The sequence below is a fragment of the Haplochromis burtoni genome, unplaced genomic scaffold (assembly GCF_018398535.1).
Source record: "Haplochromis burtoni strain Fernald_Lab_line unplaced genomic scaffold, NCSU_Asbu1 Contig_93, whole genome shotgun sequence".
Classification (NCBI taxonomy): Eukaryota; Metazoa; Chordata; class Actinopteri; order Cichliformes; family Cichlidae; genus Haplochromis; species Haplochromis burtoni.
Window position 1 is genome coordinate 1,989,531 of NW_024582454.1, and position 18,792 is coordinate 2,008,322.

Here is an 18,792-nt window from a genome sequence, read left to right on the forward strand (position 1 = left end):
ACAAATCAACAATTGACAATGACTAATTAATATTAAAATCTGTAACATAATGTATTGTTTGGAGTTTAGTCTGTTACTGTTACTATTTTTACCATTTCTTTTTGGAGCAACTGTAACCCACATAATTTCCTTAGGGATTAATAAAGTATTCTGATTCTGATTGTTTCAGGATGACCTGCCATTATCCAATGACACATCTGCTTACCTGTATCTTTTGCTCGTTTCTCCTCCTCTTCTTTTCTCTTTTCAAACTGAGCACCTGATGGCTTTGAACTTTTCTTGTCCATCTTCCATTGGTTTTAATTTTGCACTCCAGTATGAACACAAATCCCCCAACTCGAGGATCACCACAACATAACCTAATAGACCTACACCCTAGTTCACAGATTCACTTTGTCTAAGGTGTATTTCTGGGATTTCACACAACCCAGGATTCAAATCATGAATACATAATGGGCTTGGATTTACCTCACGCTCACTTTTCGCGTATAGAATTTTGAAAAAACATCGGCGCAAATTCTGTATCATAATGTCTGGTGTTTTCGTGTTTGTTGTTTTGTTTTTATTTTGTTTTATTTTGCGAGTTGGTTATTAGAGCGCTCCAGCCAGCCAGAGAATCCCCCCCGCCGCCCTCTCCTCCTGTGCCGCAAGCAGCAGGCGCACCTCGCAAACGGAGGGCCCTTACTCCCAGCAAATGGGCGATAGAAAACCGATTGGTGCCTATGCCTATATCCCAATATGCGCTGGCATGACGTCGGGAGCATGAGTACGAGCAATTTTTTTTTTGCCGATGCCCATGATGCTGCCCCCCACCACGATGCTGCCCTGGGCAACCGCCGGTGTCGCCCGATCGTGGCTCAAGAGTTGGGAGTTCGCTTTGTAATCGGAAGGTTGCCGGTTCGAGCCCCGGCTCGGACGGTCTCGGTCGTTGTGTCCTTGGGCAAGACACTTCACCTACCGCCTACTGGTGTTGGCCAGGCGATATGGCAGCCTCGCTTCTGTCAGTCTGCCCCAGGGCAGCTGTCTACAGTAGCTGCTCCACCAGTGTGTGAATGTGTGTGTGAATGGGTGGATGACTGGGTGTGTAAAGCGCTTTGGGGTCCCTAGGTGGGACTAGTAAAAGCGCTATACAAATACAGGCCATTTATCATTTACCATTCAAGACCGGTCTTGGTCTCGAGACCACTTTTACTTGGTCTTGTCTTGGTAAGATAAGATAAGATAAGATAAGATAACCTTTATTAGTCCCACACGTGGGAAATTTGTTTTGTCACAGCAGGAAGTGGACAGTGCAAAAGTTATGAACGCAAAAATTAGAATACAATAAGAATAAATACAGTACACAACTGTACAGAATAGAATAAAATAAATACTATATACAGTAGAATAAAATAGAATAAAATATACAATAAGATAAAAATAGAATACAAATGCTATATACAACTGAGTAAAAATACAACGATGCCAGAAAAGATTATTGCACTTAGTGTTATTGCACATGTGTGGATGTGTGTGTTTGATTCAGTTAAAGTCTTTGTTGTGGAGTCTGACAGCAGTGGGGAGGAAAGACCTGCGAAATCTCTCCGTCCCACACCGTGGGTGCCGCAGTCTCCCACTGAAGGAGCTGCTCAGTGCTGTCACAGTCTGCTGCATGGGGTGGGAGATGTTGTCCAACAGGGATGACAGCTTAGCCACCATTCTCCTGTCACTCACCACCTCCACTGGGTCCAGAGGGCATCCTAGAACAGAGCTGGCCCTTCGGATCACCCTGTTCAGTCTCTTCCTGTCCCCAGCAGAGATGCTGCCGCCCCAGCAGACCACAGCCATAAAAGATAGCAGAAGCCACCACAGAGTCATAGAAGGTCTTCAGGAGTGGGCCCTCCACTCCAAACGACCTGAGTCTCCGCAGCAGGTACAGCCTGCTCTGCCCTTTCCTGTAGAGGGCGTCTGAGTTATGAGTCCAGTCCAGTCTGTTGTTCAGATGAACACCAAGGTACCTGTAGCTGTCCACAGCCTCAATGTCCATACCTTGGATGTTCAGTGGTTGCAGTGGAGAATGCTTGTGCCTGCGGAAGTCTACCACCAGCTCCTTGGTTTTACTGGCGTTGATCTGGAGGTAGTTCAGCTGGCACCAGTCCACAAAGTCTTGAGTCAGTCCTCTGTACTCCTTGTCGTCCCCATCAGTGATGAGGCCGACTATTGCAGAGTCATCAGAGAACTTCTGCAGGAAGCACTGGGTGGAGTTGTGGGAGAAGTCTGCAGTGTAGATGGTGAAGAGGAACGGAGCCAGAACCGTTCCCTGTGGGGCCCCCGTACTGCAGACGACCCTGTCCGACACACAGCCCTGAGTCTCTCACATACTGTGGTCGGTCGGTGAGGTAGTCCAAAATCCAGGTAGTGAGGTGATGGTCCACTCCAGAGTTCTCCAGCTTGTCCTTCAGAACCGAGGGAAGAATAGTGTTGAAGGCACTGGAGAAAGTAAATGGTAGCCTGTATTTATATAGCGCTTTACTAGTCCCTAAGGACCCCAAAGCGCTTTACATATCCAGTCATCCACCCATTCACACACATTCACACACTGGTGATGGCAAGCTACATTGTAGCCACAGCCACCCTGGGGCGCACTGACAGAGGCGAGGCTGCCGACACCCACGGGCCTTGACCACCACCAGTAGGCAACAGGTGAAGTGTCTTGCCCAAGGACACAACGACCGAGACTGTCCAAGCCGGGGCTCGAACCGGAGAAATCAAAGAACATGATTCTCACAGTGCTTCCAGCGGTCTCCAGGTGAGCGAGGGAACAATGTAGGAGGTGAATGACGGCATCATCCGCTCCAATGCCAGGCTGGTAGGCAAACTGTTATGGTCTCGGGTCCCTTGGTCTTGTCTTGGTCTCGCTGTCTCGGTCTTGCTGTCTCAGATCGACATAGTGGTCGGGAGATTTGGAGTCAACAGTATCCACGGCACACAACGTAACATTCGATAATGTGTCATGAGCAAAAGCATCAGCTCTAAGAGCCGTGCTTAGAGAGTGCTTTGTAGTGAATCAGAAGAGCCAACTCCCATTGAGCGAGAGCCGGCTCCTCACCTAATTTCCTTTCGCTGCTCAGCTCTCACACAGTGGCTCAGCTATGCTTCAATCCCTCCATATTGTGGTCAATCACATGCGAGGATATAGGATAATATCATTATGTGAAAAACAGAGAGGGTGAGAGACGCGACAGTCAAGTGGAGCGTGTGTCTGTCCTCTCAGTAAGTGAGTGAGGCAGTAGACAGTGGTGAGGAGGGCTGTACGAGTGCATCACAAAAACACATAAATATGCCTGACACCTGTAAACGAAGCAGCATCTGGCTGCAGTTTAAAGACTTTTTTTGTCTCGGTCTCGTCTCGACTTTGTCTTGGTCTGGACTCGGTCTGTCTTGGTCTTGTCTTGGTCTCGATACCCTCTGGTCTTGGTATTGTCTTGGTCTTGGATTAGGCGGTCTTGACTACAAGTCTAGAAGGTATGTTGCTGTACTGCTATAACATTACTTTATTTGTATTCAATTCAATTTATATAGCACCAAATCACAACAGCAGTCACCTTGAGGTTCTTTATTTTGTAAGGTAACAACCCTACAATAACACAGAGAAAACCCCAACAATCAAGCTACCCTCTTTGAACAAGCGCTTAGTGACAGTGAGAAGGAAAAACTCCCTTTAAACTGATGGAACCCCTTGGAGACCATCTGCAGTGACTGGTTAGGGGTAACGGGAGGGAGAGAGGACAAAGCACAGGTTAAAATACACAACACAAAACATGGGTTTGATGAATTCACTTACTATTACTAGTTTTTAGAATGTCTTTAGCATTTTACTCTTACGCTTTCTTAAACATGATGATTTTATGTACACAGGTTGACTTTTTATCAGAGCAGAGCAGTTGTTACGTTTAGACAGTGAGTCATACAACACTAGACCAGGATTCCCACATTAAGGTCTCCCACTTTGTTGCACTATGGGCCTTTAGGTGCAGCTACTGAGCAGTTATGGTCGCGGCTGTTACCAGGCAACATTGAAAGTAAACTTTTTTTATTGGCAGCAGCAAGTTGCAACTCTCAGCTAAGACTAATCCCACTAGCCCGCACACCACAGGCTGCCGTTATCTGCCAACTAAGTTATACCCCGTCACATAGCTAAAAAGAGCAGACTGCATATTCTTCTCACTGGTATCATAAAGGTCTTTTTATTCACCCCAGGCTTGATAATCACTTTAAAGCTGATGATGCTTATTTCATTGCTGTTTCAGTTCACCACTACATACTTTATGTAATTCGGTGGACTTGCAGTAAAACCAGCTGCTGCCTCATTTGCCGTCTGTAGATTCTGAGGTTGAGACAGTAAAAAAGACTATGCATTTATGAACCAAGCTGCTGCCCTCCCACTCCTTACCACTGCTGCTGTTTACTATGGCCAAAGCAAAGTGATGAGATTTACTTCCCACAAGCTTTTGTGGATTCATTAGCTGTAGCTAATCTTATGAAAACTGATATCTAATCTTTATAGTGAGGTTAATACATCACTACTAAACATTTGACAGATGTTGACATTTCTTGATGTTCTTATTTCTTTATTGATTGCATTAATCATACTTTATTAGTTAGTCAGTTCCTTGTTGAAAATAAATGTTCTCGTTATTGTTTACTTTGCTATAGATGTGCAGGCAAAACAGCAAGGAGAGTAACAAGGAGAGTGTGTAGTCAAAGAAAGATGCAATTTTCTTAAAATGCATGGAAGAACTGAACTGAGTTGAGACAAATCCTCTCGCCTTATAACATAACATCTCTTTATTTTATTTTTTATTTGCTTCATACAGACAGGAACTGCTGCTGCAAATCTACAATAATATACAAGAGGTGCACTGCCATCGTCTCTGGGTGTTTTGGGGCCATTAGCTGTGATGTGGCCAGAAAGAACAGCTTGTTGTTTTTGTCTACACAAACTCTTTTCTTTAATTACTGACTTCATGAATACAACCTCGAATCTCTTTAGCCGTTTGTCAACTTCCACTGTAGACATACTTGATTTTTTTTTTAAACACAGTCTTGTCTTGTTTAAACCATGCAACACATACGTACACGTGGTCAGCTTGAATGTGTCCAAGTCTTTGTTGCATGTGTCTACATGCATTCATATTATGTGTATTGTCACAGATGGCAGCTATGCACAGTTGCTCACTGTAACCAACCACATGTACAGAAGCTTTTTTTTTCCCATAGAAATTTGCATTTAAAGGTCTTGCAGATACCTCAGTGTTTTATCACTTTTATGTCCAGTGCATGTGTGAATTTTCCTTTATAGCCTCATAAACAGTCATTCAGGACACACACACAGCTCTCCAGCCTCTACTGTGATTTGTCATGTCCTTGTGTGTTCACAACCTCTCAATGTCCCTGTACTTCTTCCTCAGGATGGAAACCTGGTCTCTGAACAACACTGGGTCCAACCTCATCTGGGAGTGCACTAAGGGCATGAAACCTAGCCAGTGGCTAAAGGCGTTCATGCAACTCTGTCGCTGGGCGAAATGGTCCGGGTCAGCCCAACGAGATGACACTTTGGAGCCCTTCATGTGGGAAAACAGAGAGAGAGTGAGAGAATAGGACTGTATTAGAGTAAATAGAAGGAGGGATGAATCACCTCAGCTCTACAGCAGGCAATAATGTAATAAAAAATCCACAATCAGCAAAAAGAAAACACATTTTTAAACTTTTATCTAAGGCGCACATTGACTCGGGCCAACAGGTTTAGAGACAAAGTGTATGAGTGGGTCGATTTTCACTGGGATTTCAATGATATATTAGTGCAGGGAATCTGTGTAGAGATGGCCAGATGGCATAGAGGGAGTTGGTGGAACAGCTGGAAAAGGTGAAACATTTTGTTGGAAACTTTGGGGGAAAAAAAACTTCATTATCACTTTGTTTCCTGTTTCAATCTCCTCAACTTCTAATCCAGTGTTGATGCAAAAAGTTAGCAGACACCTATTATTTCACAGACAACCTAGCCAGCATCTATGTGTCTGTCTCTTTTTCAATTTTCAGAAAGTATTTCTTTCAATTATCTTTCTGGAAACATTGAAGCATATTCATATTGTTTAACATTCGCAGACAAATCAGTATCCTTCACCCCACTTGTTAGACACAAGTCGAAACCTTTGTCATCATAGCAAATATGGAATTGGCTTGTTAGGCTCTGAAGTATTTTTCCATCTTTTAAACTGTAATCAATGCTCTATAATGTAGAAACCTTCACTTTTTTCTTTCCAGCTGTGCAGGCCTGTCTATACTATCCAAGCCCCATTGACTTGCCTACAAATTTCCCTCTTTCATCAAGCTGTGACATTTAACTTGTGGCAAGCTTTTGTCCTTATTGAGCCATAGATAAGAGCCACATGATGTATTGTTCAGAAAGGCTCTGTTCCGAAGTTGGATTTTTAAACTTTCATCACTGCAACAAATCCGTCAAATGGATTTTAATTTGGGTTTTCTTTCCTAGATGTTCTACTTTCACTTTAGGTCTCTAAAATCTGTGATTGTTTCTGTGGTAGTAGTTACACAGGTAGTGTGTGTGAGTTTGTGAGTGTGTGTGTAGGAGGGTGAGAGTGGCTTTGTGCAACACTTTGTCCTACCAGAATTTAAAGTAATACATGTATTGTGTCATTATTGAACTCCAAATGAAAAAAAGATTTGCATAACTTGATGTTTCACTGATTAAAGGTGGGTTACTTTATATTTCAGTGGGAGCCATGTTTTGAAACTTATCCAAATGACTTCTTCAGTCAGCCTTGTCCCTCCGTAACTGAACAGATCACTTGCATGAGACAAAAGGTTTCTCCACCTAAAAACGCTATATCTAGATGAACAAAATTAACGTCCTGAGGCTTCCCCTTCATTTTCTGCTGATATCCTTCTGTCCTGAGGCTCGTTTCCACCCACTCCTACCTGCCTCCACTTTCTTCTTCACCTCTCATTTGCACTATCCGTTGCTTTGAATGGCTGACCCCAGTGGTTCATCCACCTTCACTAACTCTACTCCTTAGATATTTACTTTTACGCCTTGTGTTGTGTCTTGCTTTTCCTGACTTTCATTCCTCTTCTATCCAGAGCATACCTCCAACTCTCTAGGCTCTGCCCATGTACTCACTGCTCACACAAAAGAATGCAATGTCGTCTGCAAACATCATATTTAATGGAGACCTCTGCATGACCTCATCTGTCAACCTGTTAATCGCCAATGCATAAAAAAGGGGTTCAGTGCCGATCCCTGAGGTAATCTCCACCCCACCAGCAGGAAGTGTGGCAATTTACTGCTGATCAGTCACACAGTGCAATACTTAACAAACAGTTAATGCAGAAAAAGGTGAACAAACAGTCATTTTAGATTGTTTTTTAGATTGTAGCAGAAATCTGACCTACAAATAACTTTTTATAGTCACAGTGAGAATTTTAAACTGGGACCTAAATGTGACAGGAAGCTAGTGAAGGGACATTCGTAGTGAGGTGATAAGGGAGCATCTGTTTGACCAAGTACATACAGTGGGGCAAAAAAGTATTTAGTCAGCCACCGATTGTGCAAGTTCCCCCACTTAAAATGATGACAGAGGTCAGTAATTTGCACCAGAGGTACACTTCAACTGTGAGAGACAGAATGTGAAAAAAAATCCATGAATCCACATGGTAGGATTTGTAAAGAATTTATTGTAAATCAGGGTGGAAAATAAGTATTTGGTCACCTCAAACAAGGAAAATCTCTGGCTCTCACAGACCTGTAACGTCTTCTGTAAGAAGCTTTTCTGTCCCCCACTCGTTACCTGTATGAATGGCACCTGTTTGAACTCATCATCTGTATAAAAGACACCTGTCCACAGCCTCAAACAGTCAGACTCCAAACTCCGCCATGGCCAAGACCAAAGAGCTTTCGAAGGACACCAGGAAAAGTATTGTAGACCTGCACCAGACTGGGAAGAGTGAATCTACAATAGGCAAGCAGCTTGGTGTGAAAAAATCAACTGTGGGAGCAATCATCAGAAAATGGAAGACATACAAGACCACTGATAATCTCCCTCGATCTGGGGCTCCACGCAAGATCTCATCCCGTGGGGTCAAAATGATCATGAGAACGGTGAGCAAAGATCCCAGAACCACACGGGGGGACCTGGTGAATGACCTGCAGAGAGCTGGGACCAAAGTAACAAAGGTCACCATCAGTAACACACTACAACGGCAGGGAATCAAATCCCGCAGTGCCAGACGTGTTCCGCTGCTGAAGCCAGTGCATGTCCAGGCCCGTCTGAAGTTTGCCAGAGAGCACATGGATGATACAGCAGAGGATTGGGAGAATGTCATGTGGTCAGATGAAACCAAAGTAGAACTTTTTGGTATAAACTCAACTCGTCGTGTTTGGAGGAAGAAGAATACTGAGTTGCATCCCAAGAACACCATACCTACTGTGAAGCATGGGGGTGGAAACATCATGCTATGGGGCTGTTTTTCTGCCAAGGGGACAGGACGACTGATCCGTGTTAAGGACAGAATGAATGGGGCCATGTATCGTGAGATTTTGAGCCAAAACCTCCTTCCATCAGTGAGAACTTTGAAGATGAAACGAGGCTGGGTCTTCCAACATGACAATGATCCAAAACACACCGCCCGGGCAACAAAGGAGTGGCTCCGTAAGAAGCATTTGAAAGTCCTGGAGTGGCCTAGCCAGTCTCCAGACCTCAACCCCATAGAAAATCTGTGGCGGGAGTTGAAAGTCCGTGTTGCTCGGCGACAGCCCCAAAACATCACTGCTCTCGAGAAGATCTGCATGGAGGAATGGGCCAAAATACCAGCTACTGTGTGTGCAAACCTGGTAAAGACCTATAGTAAACGTTTGACCTCTGTTATTGCCAACAAAGGTTATGTTACAAAGTATTGAGTTGTATTTTTGTTATTGACCAAATACTTATTTTCCACCCTGATTTACGAATAAATTCTTTACAAATCCTACCATGTGGATTCATGGATTTTTTTTCACATTCTGTCTCTCACAGTTGAAGTGTACCTCTGGTGCAAATTACTGACCTCTGTCATCATTTTAGGTGGGGGAACTTGCACAATCGGTGGCTGACTAAATACTTTTTTGCCCCACTGTAGCCTAACAGTAGAATTTTGAAATGCCAGCAAACAATGTGTACTTGCAGACAACAAGTTGTGAGCATCCCGGTTGCTGCTACAGATGAACCCGAGAAAGTGCAGTTGTAGGGTTAGTAGAGCCCTTTGAGAGGGGTTGTAAAAGCTGGAGGAAACTTATCTTCAGATAGAAAATTTTGAACTGCTAAAGAATATCCAGTGACAGAAGTGATCTGGGCCTAAAATACAATATGACTTGTAGAATAAAACAGCTTAAAAATGTTAATTCATTTAACATTCTGGTCCAGGTATCCCACAAGATGTCAGCTCTTTCCTCTTACGCCATGTTAAATGTCTATCTGCTGTTGCTTGAAGCGAAGTCACAAATCATGGGTGAGATTGAGGAGGTGGGGGTGCACACAGGAAAAAAAGAAAGAATGAGAGAGCGAGTGAGGAAAGGAGGGGTAAAGGGGGGAGTAAATCTAGGTTTGTCGTGCTGCTTTCACAATTAAGACATTAATCACTACGTCCATACTGCTGAGTCATCGTCCTGCCTGTGGTCAGACCATCAATCAGAACCTGACAAAGGGCTGGCCCCATGAACACACACACTCACACAAACACATGCACATACAGGGATCTCCCAAAGAGAAGGTCAGGGCTGTATGTGGCCTGAAACTTTTCTACTATTTCTCTTTTAATACTCTTATTATCTTCTTCTTTCCTTAAAAAGAGGTCTATAAACACACAGCACTTTTATCATCTTTAAACTGTGTTGCAACTGTATATAATGTTTTGATGGACCAACAATGTCATGAGCAATGAATTAAAAGAAGCCTCCATTTGGTTTTTCTCATGCCCTGCTTGCACATTAATGCAATGCAATTAATGCAACAGTGCTAATAGAGCTAAAGTACTCCAAACAGAAGCATTTGCAAATGTTTTATGGGGAATGAAATACATTTTGGACTTTGTTAACAAACACTGAAATTATCCCAAAAGGGGACTTTAACAGGGGGAAGCTTGGAAGGCACTTCAGCTTTGGATAACTGCAAATTCATTGAATGTAACCATGAAAACTTAAACATGTATGTAAGGCACAAGTGACTATTTATACAATGTCTACAAAGAAATGATGGATAGTTGGACTATATATAACTAGTTTTTTTAATCAGGTTGTGGGATGACGGGGTTTCTTTCTTAGCTCTTGAACACCAACCCTCCTTCCAGCATTTTTAAACCTTGGACAAAGTTTTCTTCCCTTTTTATTGTCCAAATAACATTTGTAAGTGATTCATTCCATGTTGAAATGGAATGTGATAAAGCACTACTCAAATTCCCTTGCACATTTTTTCGCCTCAAAGTTATTTTTCTACTGAAAGGCTCAGATGGCTGTTGAGGGCCCCAATCACACAGGACTGGAGACTGGTCTATGAGTGGTTGCTGCAGGTTGCATGCTGTTGCTGGTTGACATACGTCCCAAAGAGGGTGCTGCACCAAAAGGTCCTTGTGATTACTCTGGTTGTTAGCAGGTTACTATGGTTGACTGTAGTTTACATAGGATACACCGACTTGTCTGCAAACACCTGTAAAAATGTTCCAGGTACTTCAGACCTCGTGTGTCGGAAAAAGTGAGGAAAACCAGGATTTGTTTTGTTTCTTTCTTCTTGGGCTTTCTGAGCAGAAATGAATGAGAATATGATCGCAAAGTCTGAACAGAAATATCTGCATTGTGCTGCTAAAACAACTTTGGCTCTTTGCTAGTATCTGAACAGACAGAATGCTAAAGCTAACCAAGGCAAGGACACCGAGTGATGTTAAAGCTGAGCGAATGCCGACCCCAGGTCAGCTACTAGATCTTGAACTTCAGCAGGTAACAAATGGATGCGCAGTCAGGCTGCTGGTTTTCATGAATTTCATTCATTCATGAATTTAATTTTCTTTATTTTGTGTTGTCAGCTTTGTGTTTATCTAATGAACTACAAAATGATTATGTTTCTTTTATTCAAGAGTATAATAAAGACTAAACTACATACATAGCACACCATCAGAACTAAAGGATAATATATGACCTACAGCTGTTAACCTAATTTACTACATTGACTACTGGTCATAAAATGGCATATGTTTAACTACTAGTCTCAACAATACCTAAACACTAAGATAAAGAAAATATGTTTCTCCTCAACAGGATAAGGATTTGTGTTGGTGTGTTGATATTGTTAAATCTCAGATAATTTTTTATAGAGAAACACAAAAGTAATGTAATCATTTGTGTAATTAATTATTTTGTCCTGGGATTAATAAAAATACGCTGCATTGATTTTAAGAGAAGTGCTCTTTGTAATATGTGTAATAATTAATTTTTTCCAGTAATGATTGCAACACAATCACAACAGTGGGATTGGGATGTACCTCCAACATGCACAAACATTTGTCCGTACAGTATGCAATCACAAGGAGGTTTTTGGTGTAGCACACTAAATGCCCGCAACTGCTCTCAACCACTCACTAACCACTCACACTTTTTGATGTTTGCAAGGGGTATGTGTGTAGGCCTGTGTGACTGGGGCTTTAGCAATTAATTTCAAAGACAACCAGGAATCCCCAGCAACCACTAACCACGAACAGAAATCTCAAAGAGGTTGAGTAGTGATATGAATGTGAGTTGGAGAGAGCCAGCTAGTAAGGAGCTGGTACATATTACAGAACTGGAGTAAAGAATTCAGTCTCACTTTCTTTAACCTTAAGAATGCCAAACAATGATTCAGAGTTTTTGTATTGCATCTGCAAAGTAATATGCCACACTTCATAAAGCTTTTACAGACTACCATTGTGGGAAAGGACATGATAAGGTTGCGGAATAAACACCTGTCTGTAGACTGAACATTGCACACTATTGTACTTGTGATGACTACTTTAACTGAGGACTGAGTCTCTGAGAACACTGGACAAATTTAGACATAGTAGGGGTAATTTTTTGACTTGGCCTCTGTGGCCCTAAAAGCAAGACAGGATAATGTCAAAACAGCTATAGATACGCAGAGTAAAAATCTGAGCCTGTCTGTGGCAGAGACGGAGGCAGATACATTCTATAGGAGACAGTTAACAAGTATACAGTCTAAGTGTATCGATAAAAGTAAAACTCTGTCCAACCTGGGTCATCATAGTTTCCTTGTACTGCTTCTTCTGTGTGACTTTGATTGGAGGTTGCTTGGTCACGGCCGAAACGAGGAAGTTCATCAGGATGTCTTCACAATTAGCCATGCGGTCCACCATTGTCAGCAGGCTAGCCGGTATGTAGTGAGTGAACAAGTAGTGATAGTATCTGATGCATAAAGGAAAAGGGCAGATTAGGGATTAGGATGTGGGTGTATTTTTCATTTTAAAAGCCACAATTCTGTTCTATTTGGTTGCAGTGTTGCACTCTCAGCAGCATGGGAGCACTAGATCACTGTCAGTGGTTACCTCCCTGACAAGGTCTCCCGCCCCTCGCTCTTACACACAAATGCATACACACACACACACACACTTTACAATGTTCCTTCTGGCACATTTTTTTCTACCTTACATTTCCATTTGACAGTCTAAATAACAAAAATAACTGAAGAGGTGCATTGAGCATCCTAACAATAGAACAACAAGAGAGCTGTTTATCTGCATGACAAGATGCCTTTAATCCCTTTGGAGAGCATCACTCTTCTCCATTCAATTTACCGCTCTGCTTAATACTTGAGTTTACCATTTTTTATTTTAGCCCTAGCATTGCATTTTTGACAATTGTTTCATGATATAACAGAGGTGGAGAAAGATTATATTATCCCTTTTCCTAAAGATGAATTTTAATGTGGTTTGCATCTTAGAGACGGGATAAGTATTTCTGGGAAGCTGGTGGAATGATATGCAGAACATCTGCACCATGAGACAAACTGACTGCAGCACTAAAAGAGAAGCTGGACTGCAGTTTATGTCTTTACGTAATTGCTTTTAATGAGTGCTTATACATTAGCACCACTGCTAACATAAAATATAGCAGCATTAAATTTACAGTGGCTATGTGCATAGACAATACTGACTAATAAAAAAATATTTAAAAATGCTTTTTTTTTAAACATTTTATATATATTTTGTTTAACGATCATTACATGAGTCATCCAAACTTAAGATATAAATATAACCTCTCTAAAAATGCTGGGGCAAGTCTCAGCAATAGCTTTAAAGGTTTTTTCTTTGAACAGACAAGTAGGTAGAGTTGTGTGTGTGTGAACTTTAAAAGAAAATCATGAGTCATATCTCCAAGTTTTCTTGGTGCATCCTCTATATGATTTTTTTTATATATACTCTAAAATATGAAGGTCCTTTGCAGCACAACACAAGAAGAAAAACAAGTCAACTGTCATATCCGCAGGTGTAGGTGTGTGGCAGGCAGAGTTGTGGACCCAAAAAACGCAGGACTTGGCAACATTCTCCCACCCTTCCCTCCCCTCAGGTTAAGAGTTTGGGTGTCATACTTGATAATACTCTTTCATTCCAGTCTCACATTAATTACATAACACGGTCTGCTTACTTCCATTTACGTAATATTCACCGACTCCGTCCCTTCCTTACTCCCCATGCTGCTGCCATCCTTGTCCATAGTCTTATTACATCCCGTATTGATTACTGTAATTCCCTCCTATTTGGTCTCCCTAAAAGGTCCCTTCATAAACTCCAACTTCTTCAAAATTCTGCAGCTCGGGTCATAACTTGCACTCCGTTAAGTGCTCATATTACCCCAGTTCTTCAGCAGCTTCACTGGTTGCCCATAGAAGCCAGGATAAATTTTAAAATCTTACTTCTTGCATACAAGTGTATCCATAAATCTGCTCCTTCATATTTGTGTGACCTGCTCCATATCACCACTGTTTCCCGCACTCTCAGATCATCATCTGCTATTCATCTTACTGTTCCGTCATCACACCTTATCACTATGGGGAACAGAGCTTTCAGTCGCTCTGCTCCTCGGCTCTGGAACTCTCTTCCTCCTGCACTAAGAAATATTGACTCCCTCTCCGTATTTAAGACACAGCTCAAAACACATCTGTTTAAACTGGCTTATTCGCTTTAATGCTGATTTTATCTGTTGTCACGCTCTGTTTTGTAATTTTAACTTATTTTATGTATTTTATGACTATTGTTCCTTTTATTAATTGTGTTTTTTGTAAGGTGACCTTGGGTTTCTGAAAGGCGCCCTCAAATAAAATGTATTATTATTATTATTATTATTAACACAGAACTGAACTAAAAAACACAGCTTTAATGCTGGAAAAACAGGCAACAAAAACAAAAGGTAAAAAACCCAACTGAACAGTCACAACCATAAAAATAAACTGACTCAATCATGAGAGGAAACACAGACAGAACCACCACCTACGATGAGGGAGAGCGCAACAGAGAACAGAACAGTGAACATAATACATATATATAAACAGAAGACTATCAAAATAAAACAGGAAGTACAAACACTGAGACTAAGATTCCAAAAGACAAAACACAGTTCAGGGGGTCAACCAGACCTCATGGCAAAACTCAGTGGCTGAGGCTGGCAGTGGAGACGATGAAGGTCTGGAGGTGATGGTGGCAGAGACCCACTGCAATAGGACTGGAGTCTGGCGATGGTGTGGTGGGCGGAGACCCTGGGCCGACAGGACTGGAGGCTAGGAACAATGGAGATGTAGACCCCTAAAGCAGCTTGGCAGGTGGCCAGCGTCAGTGGCGAGCCATATACTGCCATGGTGTGGAAGCCTCGGGCCCAGACGGTGCAGAGACTTCTGATGAGGACTGGGGCCCCGCATTGCACACAGCGCGCTCTGGTTGCTCAGGCTGGGAGTACGCAGCAGGCTCTATGCTCTAGATGGCGCTGCTTGGCCTAGCACCCAGCAGATGCAGGAGACGGCCGCTGCTTGGCTGAGCACCTAGCAAATGGCCACAGAGTTTTGCAGTTATCATTCCAGTCAGCGTCGAGTAGGAATTTGTCAGCTGTTGAAGGATGAGGAGGTATTCAAGTGCTGCTGACGTGACAACAGGAGGAGGAAAGCATGAAGAGAGCAGTTTTTGCAGTTCTTCTTTAGCCTCGGTGAGAGCACAGACCATCTCCGGAGACCGGGGAAGCTGGAGGAGCAGAGGGTTCCTCTGGATAATCGCATCAGTGGTGTTAAGTCCAACGAATTTCATCCTTATGCCCATGACTTAGGAGATGTGAATCAAAAGACTGTTCATCCGTGTTAGAGCCAGCCCACATTCTTTCAGGGCTGAGTCTGCTTGGTCCATTATTTGGTCCCATTCTTCTGTCATATCCACAGGTGTAGGTGTGAGGCCGGCAGAGTTGTGGACCCAAAGACCACAACACAGAACTGAACTAAACATCTAAGCATTGGGCAACAAAAACAAAAGGCAAAAACCATCCAGACAGACAGAACCACTACCTACAATGAGGGAAAACACAACAGAGAACAGAGGAGAACACAGACAATAAGACAAGGAGGATAACACAGCTGACACTAAACTGACCGACGAGACAGGGGAAGCAAAACTGAACATAATACACATGAAAACAGAAGACCATAAAACACTGTGACCAACACTAAGACACATGGGCTTGACACAGGGACTGGGGAGAAAACAGACAGACATGGGTACATGACTGTGAAGGCTGAAAGTCAAAGAGATGAGACTAAGGAAGACTGAACTCTAGAGATACCAGTACAGAACTAGAATGTAAACCATAACAAACACAAAAACAGGAGTATGACATCAACACTTCACGGCTACAGGCTCTAAAATTTTGAAATGCAGAAAAAAGCAAATTACTTAATTATTTACTTATCTTGATCCAAAGATCTGCAGAAACTATTTGTGCTGCAGGGCATTTATCCTATAGGAATGTAATTATTCCATGTCAGGGCCTATATGTCCTAGGTACAAACCATGATTGGAGGCAATAATAAGTTCACCATGTACTGAAGGGTGTTGTTAGCCTTTATATACATGGCCTATAATAAGACCAAAACTCTAATTCTAAAACTAGAATCTTTGAGATTTTGGGGGATTTTTTGGGGAGTAGAATTCAAGACTTCTTAACACAACTTGCAGCTATCCAGTGGTAGCAAGAATACAATTACAGCCTCTCTTAAATAAGCTCAAGAAACATTTTTATTTTAATCCACAGGAGCAGTGCCTCTACTCCTCCCAAACGGCTGAGGTTCGAACCCTATCTAAGAGAAAACCCAGAGACTGTTCTGAGAGGTTATTTCTGCCGCTTTCATCTGTAATCTTACTCATTAAATCACGACATAATGCTTGTAGCTACAGGTGAGGGCGAGAAGGCATGCTGACTAATAAGTTGATAATGTCACCTTCATGCACTGGCACACTGTCTGCATCACAGACGATGCCATGTGCCATCTTTCTGTGCCACTCTTCTGCCATTCACGTCAATACAACTTCACCGATAAGCAAGAAATCCTGTGGGTTTGTACCTGTGGTAAAAAGCTGCTCCTGTAAGGACCATGGAGTACTCATTGGTCCACTTGGAAGTGTAGCCCCAGCGTGATCTGGAACTATCCCAGTAGTGGCTCCTTGCTGGATAACCAACAATACGCTCGGGAAAACTTTGCCACACAGTGAAGGCAAAGTCCACCTGGTCAAATAGAAAAGAAAGAAGGTGTTGAATAGATTAGATGTGTAGAGGAAATGTAAAAAAGAAAAAGAAAAGAAAAAGAAGAAGCAAAGGTGGAAGCACAATGAAAAAAAAATGGAGAGAAGAAAAGCACAAAGAAAAGCAATACAGCTTATTCAGAATATTTGAGGTGTGGTAAAAATTGCATTCAAAACACCTGTCAAATGGCATTTAGCCAGCTAAACCAACAAGGCCGTCTTCTAAACAACTTCTCTGCCTCTTCACAACTACACAAAGAATATTTTTGAAGCCATTTCGCAATGTTTTCATTCCAGCTGAAGCACTTCATGTTAAAATGTCATTTAAATATCAGAGTGCACTGATTGATCAGTTGGAGAGCTCTAAGTCACATTCTAAACCTGGCTGTGCCGACCTGATTCATAATAATTTCCTCTTGCATGATCAAATGAGGATTCATTTTTAACTTTTTAAAGAAAAATCTTTTTTAAAACAAACAGATTTATGCAACATATTAATAATATCTATTTATCTACTTATCTATTATTCTCAGGTCATAAAATTCCTAACCCTCAACTTAATTAAGTCAGACTGCTCATGTTGAAAATGATTCATTACAGGGTCAGGTGTGCTGTCTGGGCTCCAGGTTTATTATATATCAAAGATGGGGAGTGATGAATAAATATACCCTCCCAGGGGATATTTGTGCAGGTAACTTCTGTGGTAGTGGAGGCTTCAAAACAGCAGGCAGTGATACAGGGAGACAAATGAAATATTTTGCAACTTAAATTAGGAGGGTGTGCTGGTATATATTATAAGGAAAGTTTGAAAGTGTGTAATGCAGTGCATTTCACAGACTTCTGTCCATTTTAGTGCAAAATACAACCCCACCAATGGGGCATGAACTGTGGTTAACTGGTTAACAGGCTTGTGATTTACACCAACACCATCCCTATTTTGTTGCTATTTCCATCAGGAGTGCTGTGGCCAGGAAGTCAATTTGGCAGCGTAAAAGGAGACTGTGTGTGCATCACCAATAAACTAGATGCTTTGAGGATCGAGACCCTGGAAGCAGAAACAGGTTGCTGGTCTTGCATTGTGGTCATCTTTTAAGCAGGTGCCAGCTTTGACTGTCTCCTGCTCCATTTTCCTTGGAGACTGCCTACTTCACAATAAAGAAGAAATTTCTCATGGCCTTTCTGTGGAGCAGCTGGTGCCCTTGAAGAAGATGGAGCTACCTGACAAAGACCCTCTTTTGAATACCAAAACACCACTGAGACATTCGGCCAGACACACTAGAGAATAAGGGGTTCGGCACATAATGAAATACTTTGTTAGACACACACATCCACACACACACACACACACACACACACACACACACACACACACACACACACTATCGAATGGTAATGGTGACGGCTATGTTTCAGGTTATTGTAAACTTCCAAGATGTTAATGCAAGACAATGTAACAAACTTTGAACTGACGGAAACACAACACACAAGTGTGTGTGTGTGTGTGTGTGTAATTCATACTGATGGATTCTACAAAGCCAAAATTGATCTAAAGTCGAGGGTCAATCCAGCATTAGATCTGCTACAAATCTCTCCTGACATTTGGGTTTAACATGTTCAGTCTTATAAGATGAAAAGGTGTTGCATCAGATTTTAGAGCCCCTATCTCCCCTCAGTGTTTTCAATGCTTTGGTTGTTGAAAAGTTGTGTCTGGTTTTATTTATTTATTTTCCTCTCCATGACGCAATGCCACTGCAGTGCTTTCACTGTCAACCTCCACCTGTCTTCAGGATGATAAAACTCAGGAAAATGTGTCGTAAACTGATCTTGTATCCAGCAGGTTTGGAGTGCTGTGGCGTTGATGAAGTTTTACCAGCAGTCTCAGTGTGATCCAAGATAGCCAGCTGGGTTTTAAGGTCTGCATTTGGGGGCTAAAGGGAGCTATAGCAG

The 18,792-nt window shown here is 42.3% G+C and overlaps 1 protein-coding gene across 1 annotated transcript in view; it reads right to left on the reverse strand.

Moving 5' to 3' along the window:
- Positions 1 to 3,216: 3,216 nt before the first annotated feature.
- LOC102296393 (exostosin-1) overlaps positions 3,217 to 18,792 on the reverse strand; it is a gene marked incomplete at its 5' end in the record, with an annotated part of 62,590 nt that continues 47,014 nt past the window's right edge. The window contains 3 exons of the mRNA XM_005950412.2: positions 3,217 to 5,603; positions 12,307 to 12,478; positions 16,668 to 16,828. Coding sequence (XP_005950474.2) covers positions 5,415 to 5,603; positions 12,307 to 12,478; positions 16,668 to 16,828 — 522 coding nt within the window. The remainder of the gene's footprint in view (positions 5,604 to 12,306; positions 12,479 to 16,667; positions 16,829 to 18,792) is intronic.